The sequence below is a fragment of the Antechinus flavipes genome, chromosome 6 (assembly GCF_016432865.1).
Source record: "Antechinus flavipes isolate AdamAnt ecotype Samford, QLD, Australia chromosome 6, AdamAnt_v2, whole genome shotgun sequence".
NCBI classification, from domain to species: Eukaryota; Metazoa; Chordata; class Mammalia; order Dasyuromorphia; family Dasyuridae; genus Antechinus; species Antechinus flavipes.
This window is the reverse complement of record NC_067403.1, coordinates 247,686,084-247,697,742: the sequence shown is the minus strand read 5'-3', so window position 1 is coordinate 247,697,742 and position 11,659 is coordinate 247,686,084. Positions and strand designations below refer to the sequence as shown.

Genomic DNA, 11,659 nt, shown 5'->3' with positions numbered 1-11,659 from the left:
TCTTAATTATTGAGTGAATGAGTGATCACAAACTCACTTAGCCACTATGTGGCCCCAGAACAGATCAGGATTCACATCCTTTTTTGTATTTCTATTTACAATGTCTATCACAGTGCCTACCCATGTGTGTTTAATACAGGTTTTTGCAGTGCCTCATTCATTCATTTGCATGATTATCAATCTGAGAAAGGAGAAGAAAGAGGAAGGCTTTATGGTGTGGAGCCCAAGCTAATGCTGGCCATATGGCCATTTTTTGTTCACTATTAATGATTCTACTGAGTCATGTGGTTAACAATAAGAAAAATAAAGGAGTGGAGGGGCCCCAGATCTTAAAGAGAGCTCCCTCTATTTGTGGGTGGATTTGTATCTGTGCTGTGTAGGTCAGAACCTACTCTGTTACTTATTGTCAGAGAAAATCCTGATACATCAAGAGGTGATTTGCCCAGCAACCAAATAATTATGTTTGGTCAAATCTAGGTCATCTAAAGCTGATTTCCAATTCACTATGCTGCCCTCATTATTATCATCATCATTATCATTATGGATGTTTAGAGAATCCTTTTTAAGGTCTATCAATCACTTGACATTTATCAATTCATTTTAATCTCCAAACAATTCTGTGGGACTGGTACCACAGGCTTCATGATTTCCAATTTTAATATGAGGAAGATGAGGCTTAAAGATCACACAACTAGCATACAGCTACTTCTCCTGATTCCAGGCTGGTGCTTTACTATCATATTGCCTCTCAGGCACAATGGTGGCTGTGTTGTAATGATTAACTAATTCAATGGCTGTCAATTATCATTCTGCAGATGACTCCTGGAGAAATAGCTCTTGCCAGTGGCAACTTTACACCAGTAACTCAGTTTATCTTGTTGGGCTTCTCTGAGTACGCAAACCTGCAGATGCTGTTTTTCTTCATCTTCCTGCTTATCTATGCCATGACTGTGTTGGGCAACATGGGCATGATGACCCTGATCTACATCGACTCCCGTCTTCATAGTCCCATGTACTTCTTCCTCAGCATCCTCTCCTTCCTTGACATTTGCTACTCGTCTGTGGTCACACCCAAACTCTTGGTCAACTTTTTAGCCGCTGACAAATCCATCTCATTTGCCGGTTGTGTGATCCAGCTGACCTTCTTTGTGATCCACGTGACGACTGAGAGCTTCCTTTTGGCTGCCATGGCCTATGACCGCTTCATGGCTATCTGCCAGCCCCTCCATTATTCTTCTGTCATGACCAAAGCCATCTGCCTGCAGCTGGTGGCTGCCTCCTACGGGTTCGGTGGGGTTAATTCCATCATCCAGACAGGAAACGTTTTTGTCTTGCCTTTTTGTGGACCCAATGAAATCACCCATTACTTCTGTGACATCCCACCATTACTCCGCCTGGCGTGCGCTGACACTGCCACAGCAGGGACCATCCTCTATATTTTCTCTGCCTTGGATACTTTTCTGCCTGCCTCAGTCATTCTCATTTCCTACAGCCTGATCCTGGTGACCATTGGTCGCATGCGCTCAGCAACTGGAAGGGAAAAGGCACTTTCTACATGTGCCTCCCATTTCCTGGCCATTGCCATTTTCTATGGCACTGTGGTTTTCACATATGTCCAGCCCCATGGGAATGAAAGTGGCAGAAGTGGTCAGATAGTCTCAGTCTTCTACACCATCATCATCCCTATGCTTAACCCTTTCATTTACAGCCTCCGCAATAAGGAGGTAAAGAATGCCTTTCGCAGGAGGCTCCAGGCCAATGTCTTCCCCCGCTAAGGCTTGTTGGGCTGTGGAAGGAATAGTGGAAGTGTGGTACCCTCCAAGGTCCATCACTGGTTCACCCCAGTCTTCAAACACAACTAATGGGGTGGATGATAGAATAGAGTACAAATGGGGAAGGATGTTGAATAGAAACTCTCAGGAAGATTTGTAAAGAGATGCCAGCTGAAGACAGACTGGACAAATGCCCTACTTGTCTCCTTTCAATATCTCCTAGACCAGATGACAAAATCCCACCTAATGGAATGAATGGCAGAAGAGGGTACAGATGGAAAAGGATGTAGGATGGAAACGCTATCTGCTCAGAAGCACTGCAAACAGTGAACTCTACTGATGGAGGTCAGGCTGACAAATGCCCCACTTTTCACCTTTCAACCCTCTAGACCCATATGTACCCAGAATAAAAAAAGATCATTTTGTCTACTTCAATATAATTGGTTTCCTTTACCATCCTATATATTTGACATTATTTAAAAATATTTTTCTAAGAAAGGGTTCACCAGAATGACTGCCAAAGGAATCCATAATACAAAAATAGTAAGCATCTTTGTCCTTGAACTTAGTATAATGGTTAGTACATATTATATAAACACAATAAATTTTTGTTGAATGAATAGAAGCCATTCCAACTCACAAAGCATCACTTGTGGGTAGTAGCAAAAACTAGAGATTAAGGACTTCTCTCACCCTTACTAGGAAATGAGGTGATAACATAGATTTGAAATTGGAAGGAAGCACTGAAGTTATATTGGCTAACCTTTGTAGTTCATAACTATGTAAGATATGTAAATTGAGGCACAGAATGAAGTAACAATGGGAGGAAGAAGCAGAATTTGGATGGTGAATCAAGTCTTCAGTGTCTACATTTCTGTTTCCTGTCATTTTTTTTTTGGCCTGCTTTGTTTGAATTACTTTGAATATCTATGATTCTCTGTGTCAATTGATTTGTTTGTCTGGTTTACTTTTTTGTTGTTGTTGTTGTTGAATCATTTCAGTCATATAGGAGACTCTTTGTGCCTCCTTTGGGCTTTTCTTGGCAAAAATCCTGGAGTGGTTTCTTATTTTCTTCTTGAGCTCATTTTACAAATGCCAAAACTGAGGCAAGCAGAATTAAATGACGTGTCCAGAGTCACACAACTAGAAAGTATCTGAGATCAAATTTTAACTCAGATCTTCCTGATTCCAAGTTATGGCTTCCTATTCATTACACCATCTATCATAATAACAAATGGTATCAATACAACTTTAAAATGAAATACAATAAATGTTTTTCCTTGTAGATGGACTAAGCAGCAAAAGAAAGTTTCCATGTACACTTCCATGTACCAAGTGTCTGGCACGTAATAGGTGCTTAATAAATGATTCATTAATATACCTGCTGAATTATAGCTTGAACACCCTTTAAGGGTGTTTTACAGCCACGGTGAGGAGTTATTCTGACTCATCCATTCCACAGGTCTGCAGGAAAAGTGACTTGGTATTCAAGTTAGAGGTGAGCTTCAGCTGACAGTGACCCAACAGGAGACTGACCTAGACACCCCAGGGTGACAGCTCACTGACCCATCAGAGAGATGATCTACATGACCAGGTCAAAGACACTTTCCTGAGTCACAAAAGTTGAAAGAGGCCATTCGAGTGTTCCAAGCCCCAATCCTCACTTTAAAGTTTTCAGCTTCCATCAAAGAAAGATTAACTTATTGAGGAAGAGAGTGTCCTTGAGACTATCTACTAAGATGTAGATTGGGTAGAAGATATGGATTGAATAGAACTCAAAATAGGAGAGATTTCTGAGGAGTGGTGGTAGGGAAAAACCTGGAAGTTCCTGGGGAACAAAAAGAATTCTAATTTTCCCCTCTCAACAAGAGAGCCAAGGGGGATGAGTTAAAGTGCAACCAGTGCTGGAAAGGATGGCCAAGAAGGGCAATATTAGGGGAAACTAAGTCTAAATTAGAACCAGAAGATGAAAGGAGCAGGAAACTAAAAGTTTTCATGGGAAAAATTTGTTACCTATTGAATAAGCATCCCAGAGGGCACAGTGGAAAGGTTGAATATCATTTGGTTGACACTTTCAGGTGGATAAGTTAAGAGGAAATGAGAATAATGAATTGCGTAGTTGCAGATGTAAAGTTTACATGTTTATTTACTGGGATTCAGAATCATTACAATATGTAGGGAATGTCCAGAGAGGGAGTTTGTTAATCATTAAGTGAAAGATACCTTTTTTGGTTTCCTGCAGAGATTAGAGATCAAGCAAGAGATGGAAGGCTTGTATTCAGATGGTAGATTTCTGTGCTCATCTCCTCTTCCTCCTAGAGTCCTCCCATCTTACATTCCTATCCAAAGCTGGAAATAGGCAGGAAGTGAGCTCTGAAAGCAAACCAAACTATCCCTTTCTTCTTGCAGGATCCTTACTCAGAAAGACATGAAAGGCCCATGGAGAGATGAAGGTCCTGTCTTTCTTTTCTCTTCCTAAATGAACCTGCCAGGTTCTGTCCACTCTTCTCCCTGGGTTCTTCCCCTTAATCTTTTCAGTTCCTAACTCTGGCTTGTCTGACCTCAGTGACTTCTCATCTATCTCTTAAATCAGGACCATCCCAATTTACTGAGAAAAGCAAAATGCATATTCCTGTCAGAGATGACAAATGAGACATATCATAGGTCCCAAGCAATTCTTTGGTGCGGAATTCCCTGACAATAAACTGCAAAGTCCTGAAATGAGTCATATTCAAGCTTACTGCTGGGAAACCATGACTGCATTCATCTTTACATCAGATCTTTTGCTTTTTAAGGTCAGGGTTTACTTCAGTCCTCTTGGAAGCATCTCTTCTAGTACTCTAATTTGAAGGCTTGCTATTTCTCAGCAGCTTATCTGTCCTGAAAAGGCCACAATAGGTCTGATTGGAAACCCCTGACCACAGGCCAACTCCCAGACCTAGAGTGAGATTTTAGTAGATTGGAAATGTGAAGGATTTTTTTTTTACATCTTTTCCAAAGGATATACCTGAGGGACCTATTTAGTTCCTAAATTAAAGGACTATTCTCTAACCCAAGACTCTGGAGCTACCTCCTTGAGCCCTGTGTGTGAAAAGGTAGATGCTGTTGCTCCCCAAATAAGACATTAAGACAAGGGAAATTAGTAGCATTTATACAAGACCTACTATGTTCTAGGCACTGTACTAAGCACTTTTAATAACTTATCACATTTGATCCTCACAATAAGCCTAGGAGATAGATAATATTATTTCTCTTCATTTTATAGTTGTAGAAATTGAGGCAGACAAAGTGATTTGTCCAGGGATACACTGGATTTGAACTCAGCTTTTTCTGATTCCAGGACTAGAGTTCACTCTATCCATTATAGCACTAGTTGCCTCTACCACATAATATAATCCGGTCCAAACTTATGGGAAATGAAGACATGGCTAACCTTTGAGGTTTCTTTAAATGGAGGATTGGAATGAGTTCTTTACTCTGTCTTCATTCCTCTATTCAATGGATCAGTACTGAGTATACTGATATGATGTCACTGTCAGAGTTCATCCAGTATCATGGGATGATAAGGTTTTCTGGGGCCATGAAGGAGTCCAATCAAAATAGTGAAAAATAAGAAAATAAAAAATGGAGTTGTTCTTAGACTATTACCTCAAGGTGCAAAGGTGTCCTGGCTTTCCATTGGCATAATATACTCTGAGAACACAAAAAAGCAGATTTTACTCTTCAGTTAAGGTTTAGTGGTGAAATTGGAAGCATTTTTTGATGGATGCACATTAAAAACTACTTACAGTTGAAAAGGTGACAAAATATAAAAGTACAAAGGCTTAGAGACAATTAAGTAACAAAATGAACAATTTTTGACCAAGGCTTAATTCAATCTAGGTTTTTCTTCCAAGGTTAAGTAGAAAACAATCTTGAAATTCAATGTAATCCCCTTGATTGTGTCAAAAGAACTTCAAGACTTCTCAATACCTTGATGACTGATTTACAAATAGTTTGACATCCATTTATCTTATAGGAAGCTTCCTTTCTCTAGCATGACAAATCTTTAATTGCATGTTGGTAAATTATCAAAACAAATTTAAGTTGTTTCTAACCACTCCTTTGACTTCTTTCTTCCTCATCAAGATTATGGTAAATATGTGTATGAGTCTATGTAAATACATACATATATAAAATAGAATTTATACTTTTATTTATATTTTACATACTTGTATGTGTTATAAATTGTATATGGCTGTATGTTCTATCACCAACATATATTATAATAATTATGTAAATATAAATAAATATAAAGAGAAAACCACATTATACTCAAAGATCTTGTTTTCATAATTCTTCCACTGTCGATCATTTCTCCCCTAACCCTAACCACCATGAAGGTCTCTGGAGTTAGGAATAACTAGGTTTAAATTTTTCCAAAAACATCTGAACCTGGACAAATCACAGTTTCTCTGAATCTTAGAAACCTCAGTTTCCTCATCTATAAAATATGATTAACAATAATACCTACCTTCCAAGATTCTTATAAGGAAGAACTGAGATCAAAGGGTCATAGATCTAGAGCTGAAGGAAACCGAAGGTCAATAAGGTTGGCACCTCAGATTAGAAGTGGATTGTAAATCCAAGACTGCCGTTATTGTCCAGTCATGTCTGACTCTTCATGATCCCATTTGAGGTTTTCTTGGCAAAGATACTGGAATAGTTTGCCATTTCCTCGTCCAACTTCTTTTACAGAGAAGGAACTGAGGCAAATATGGTTAAGTGACTTGCCCAGGATCACACATAGGAAATGTCTGAGGCCAGATTTGAACTCAGGAAGATGAGTCCTCCTGACTTTAAGCACAATATTCTATCCATTGTGCCACCCAGATGCCCAAGACTTCCTGACTCCAAATCCAGCTTTCTGCTCACCATGCTATAAAGATGTTTTAAAACTTTTTGCCAATTTTAAAGTGCTATATTTTAATTATTATTCTTGTAGTCAGAGAAGCAACTGTTCCACAGAGAAATTATCTCCAACTTCCTTCTTCTTTCCTGATCTCTATTGTCCATCTGCAGATAACTGGCTAAGTGTGCTCATCAAGCATTTCCCATTATACTGTAGAAGGTTTTAATGATCTGTCTTATTTCTCAGAATATCAGAGTTGGAAGTTAATTCAGAGATCATCCCTTATAACACATATCTAAAGAGGACTGGCCAGATAACTTTGCTGACAGGTTATTTAGTGTCTACTTGAAAGAGCTCCATGGTCAGGGAACTTCAGAATCCTGAAATGAGCCCACTTCAAATGGCTTAAAGTCTTGGTCAGATCTTCCTTTCACTGAAATGAATTCTACCTTTTTACAACTTTTAACCTCTCCTACTAATCATGTTTCCTGGGAGTTCTGTCAGGAAAAGACTTCCATAGGAATGCCTTTCAATTACTTATAGATGACAATCATGGTAATGCTCCCATATTCTGTTCTCATGGTTCAATATCACCAGTTCTTTCAAGTGATCCCAAGAAGACTGATTTCATTACCAAGAAGAAGATGCCCCTCTCTGGTGAAGTTCATCACATATAATACAGTTATCCTGCTTTCCATCTCTTTTAATCTCTTTTCACCTCTGCTTGGAGAGCTGGAAGATGAAGCACCAAACTCCTCTCAGTGACTTCTCTTATTAAGGGCAAAAAATTGTACTGTCAGTTGCCTCTACATTTTTATCAGCTGCTGTATCTGTTTTCTACGGCAAGGAACAAGACACCCCATGGATACCTGGTGTGTCCTCCCCCTCTTCTCTACTTTGTTTTATATTTTGTCTCTTCTGTAAGCTCCCTGAGAACAAGGACTATCTTCTTATTAATTTTATGCCCAGCTTAGCACAATGCCTGGCACTTGATGTTTATTGAATTAGACTGAATCAAGAGTTGTAGAGGGCTGAAAGTCTTGAGTCAATGCACTGAGGTCAGGACAGCCGAGCACTTGAGGCTAACTACCGTTTGGACAATACTCTATGGGCATATGCTTGGAAAATGGCCCTTCCCACTATCCTGTGCTGGCTCGATGATTGGTGTATACAGAGGATTGTAGGCGGGAGTAGGGGGTGGAGTACGACGTCACTTTTGCGGTAGACAAGGAAGAAGGCAGTAGCAGAGATCCTGCTTCCATCCTGTTCACTTCTACCCCTAAAGACCAAGAATAAAGACCAAGGACTTTTGCTTATCCTGACTCCGGCTGATTCTAAGGTAGCCTGGGTGCTAGCATGGTTGTCATAAAGAACTTTAATCCAAAATCTGCTCAAGTTACTTATTGAACCAGTTTCACTTTTACAGCCACCTCGCAAAAATGTAACTCCCAAAACGATATAAAACTCTGGATATAAGGAGCATCCTTTACACTCTCATTCAACTATAAATCCCATATTGAAAGAAAAAAAAGTTTTAAAACCAGAAATACACAGCTTCTTCACCCAAGATAACCTTGGTATATTTTTATTGCTACATTTTAGAATGGCCCAATCAGTTCAAATCCAACAAGAAAACACCTGAAATATGGGCATTATACAAAGTGAGCCAAAAGTCTGGGAAAACGTTATTGGCTTGAAGTTAAATATTTCACTCACTGGGGCCATTTACTCCTGGGAGTAATCTATTCTAAGCCACCTGAAACTATCTATTACTACCTATTTCCAAGCATGGATCATTCTCCCTCTTTATCTTTGCCTCTTGGAATTTAAGCCTTAGCCCAGCTGTCACCTCCTACATAAGACTCTTGCTGATTTCCCCATCACCACCTCCAGGCTTGTAGAGTTCTCTCCACTCCATCTGCAAAATCGTTTTGTATTTCAAATTTATATATTTTGTACCTTACCTTTCTGTATAAGCAGTATGTCTCCAAAGTAGACTGCAAACTCCTGAGGGCAAGAAATCTGCACTTTGGTCTATATCCCCAGCACCTTACCCAGTTGCCTTCTAAATGGCAAACACTTAATAGATGCTTGTGGAGAATGATTGGTATTCTGGGATTTGTGGTTCAGAAGAATAAGCATTCTTTCTCAGTTATGAGAAAACATTTCAAACTATAGCAAATGATCCAGAAGTTACTTGAGGAACAGGTATGAGTTTTAGAAAAGCTGCATGGTCTATAAGAAAAAGCAATGGGGACTACAGGCCCCTGGAAACAGGAGCAGGGGAAGATATAGTGTTCTCTCACAATCAGGACTCAAAGAGCCAAATTGAAGAGTATTAGCAACATAGGAACATTGATTAAAGAGAAAAGGTAACTGAAGTCCCAGAGGAGAGAGAGAGATCCAAATGGTTTATCAGGTTCCTACAGACTTTTTGGAACTAAAAAGTCAGGCTGAGCTGCTGCATACAATTATCTCTTCAAGGTCTAAGGGAAGTGTCAAATGAATGAGTCTATTCTTTTCCCAACCTCCCCTTCCACATATCTGTCCAAAAACGGGGAAGGTTATATCTTCTTCTTTCATTTACCTCATCATTTCGTGTATCCTGATTTTGCATTACATATACATATACACACATAAAAAACCCAAGGTCAGTCCTTAAGACTTGAATTGTATGTCTAAGTCTTGATTTTGCATTACATGTGTGTATACACACACATATATATAACCCAAGAACGGTTATTAAACCTCACAAGTTACTAGCTACTTTAGTACTTATTTACATTATTACTTATTACTTTGTTTTTTATTAGTTAGCTCATTACATTTTTTTCCTGAGGCTTTTATGGTTAAGTGATTTGCCTAGAGTCACACAGCTAGGAAGTATTAATTGTCTGAAACCGGATTTGAACTCAGGTCTTTCTGACTTCAGGGCTGGTGGTCTATCCATTGTGCCATCTAGCTGCCCCTAGCTCATTACATTCAAAAGAGAATGGAGAAGGTTATCTGGAAATATATAAAATTAGGGCAGAGTTAAAGTTGTATCCAGTTGCTAGAAATTTTCCTAACTGGGGACTCTGTGCTGTTATGATAACATTAATAATTTTCTATTCACAAGAAAGCAGAAAAAGACAACATGGGCCTTGTTTTTTAAACAAGAAGAAACTAATTAAATATCTAGAAAGGGGGAAGGGAGGGTTAGAGGGACAAAAGTAAAGAGAAACAAGGAAAAATCACACCTTAAACCACCCCTACTCTGTCCAGGTAGAGGATAGGTGAAGTCTGGGAAGGACTCAGCTTTGTTCCTTTCCAGAATGGAGAGGGGAATAAAAAGGACTGAGTACTGGGTGGCCACCATTGCCCTGTAGGGCCATTCTCATTGGTGTTACAAATGAGTGACTGAGTCACCAATAATTTTTTCTACTTTTTTGTGCCAAAATCTCAACAGAACATGAGCATTGGTTCCTAGGCTCTGTTCACTCTCGTGTCAGTTTCTCTGGTTTCATCACTCAACAACTATCAACAAAATAACCCTCTCCTGTTCCTACCATCTTGCACCGGATCCTCCAGCCAGCTTTCCTAATCTTGGCTCCAACAAATGGTAACCTTTCTTCAGTCTGCCCTTTGATCTGTGACCTTTTCTGGCTGAGTTATTTGAAGTGCCTTTGGGAAGCTCTCCTATAACTCTATTTACATAGCACAGAGTTTAACTCCTCACAGATATTCAGGACTGTTGTTGGCCCTGGGGATGATAATTGCCCAAAATGATAATGCCTCAGAGGAGATGGATTTCATTTGGCACAACCATGGAAAGCTTAAGATAACTTAAGCCTACTAAAAGTTTTCTTCAGGGCCTCTTTCACCTCCTTGTTCCTCAGGCTATAGATGAGAGGGTTTAACATGGGAATCACTACAGTGTAAAACACAGATACAACCTTGTCCTCTTCTAGGGATTTTCCCGACCTGTTGCGTACGTACATGAACGCAAGAGTCCCAAAGAAGAGCCCAACAGCAGTCATGTGGGAGGCACAAGTGGAAAAGGTCTTGGCCCTCCCACCAGCAGACTGGATCTGTAGGATGGCTCTGATGATGAACAAATAGGAGATCAAGATCATGACCAGACTGACCAGGATCACAAAACAAGCAAATAGCAGAATCAAGAGTTCTTGGAGGAAAGTGTCCCCACAGGAGAGCTCTAGCAGGGGTGGGAGGTCACAGAAAATAAAGTCAATCTGATTGTCACCACAGAAGGAGAGTGAAAATGTACAGCTGGTTCTTAAAATAGCATTAGCCAAGCCCCCAATGTAGGCCCCGGTCACCAACTTCAACCTTCTCTTGGGGGTCATGATGGTGACATAGAGCAGAGGCTGACACACAGCCACGTAGCGGTCGTATGCCATGAGAGCCAAGAGGTAGCAATCAGTGGAGCCAAAGAAAGTGAACATGAAGAATTGGGTAGCACATTGCCCATAAGATACCACCACTCTGCCAGAGACTAAGGTCACTAAGAGCTGAGGTAACACCGTGGTGGAGAAACAGACATCCAGGAAAGCCAATTGTCTGAGCAGGAAGTACATGGGCGTGTGGAGTCCAGGATTAGTCCAGATCAGGGTGATCATGCCCAGGTTACCCAACAGCATCATGAGGTAGAAAGCCAGAAACACTAAGAGCAGAAGAGACTCTAGCTCAGGATGGTTGGTGAAACCAAGCAGGATGAACTCCTTTACAATGGTGCCATTTCCAATAGCCATGAGGCTAATAACAGTACCTGGGGAAAAGAGGAAATTCAGGTCAGGATCATACTAAAACCATTAGGTGCTATGATGGGTTAGTGGCAAAGAGAAGGCTGGGGTCACAGGGGTTCAAAGTGAGGAGTTCTACTGTACAGGAACTTGGTATGGCCATGGATTCAGAACCTTGTTCAAAGGAAGCTCTTAAGTTTGTTGAGCTGTTGTAAAACTAATCCAACTCCTTTATTTTATAGAGAAACTGAGAT

General features: G+C 40.1%; 2 protein-coding genes across 2 annotated transcripts; one reads left to right on the top strand and one right to left on the bottom strand.

Moving 5' to 3' along the window:
* Positions 1-815: 815 nt before the first annotated feature.
* On the top strand, positions 816-1,775 carry LOC127540573 (olfactory receptor 1052-like). Its single transcript, XM_051965343.1, has one exon. It carries the CDS (start codon positions 816-818, stop codon positions 1,773-1,775), a length of 960 nt encoding a protein of 319 aa, XP_051821303.1.
* An 8,703-nt stretch (positions 1,776-10,478) lies between these two features.
* Positions 10,479-11,414, bottom strand: LOC127540857 (olfactory receptor 9Q1-like). The gene has a single exon (XM_051965765.1). It carries the CDS (start codon positions 11,412-11,414, stop codon positions 10,479-10,481), a length of 936 nt encoding a protein of 311 aa, XP_051821725.1.
* Positions 11,415-11,659: the final 245 nt, after the last annotated feature.

What these genes read in the sequence shown, in the direction of transcription:
- LOC127540573 (XM_051965343.1), top strand. Translation starts at nt 816, where the DNA reads ATGACTCCTGGAGAAATAGCTCTTGCCAGTGGCAACTTTACACCAGTA.
- LOC127540857 (XM_051965765.1), bottom strand. Translation starts at nt 11,414, where the DNA reads ATGGCTATTGGAAATGGCACCATTGTAAAGGAGTTCATCCTGCTTGGT.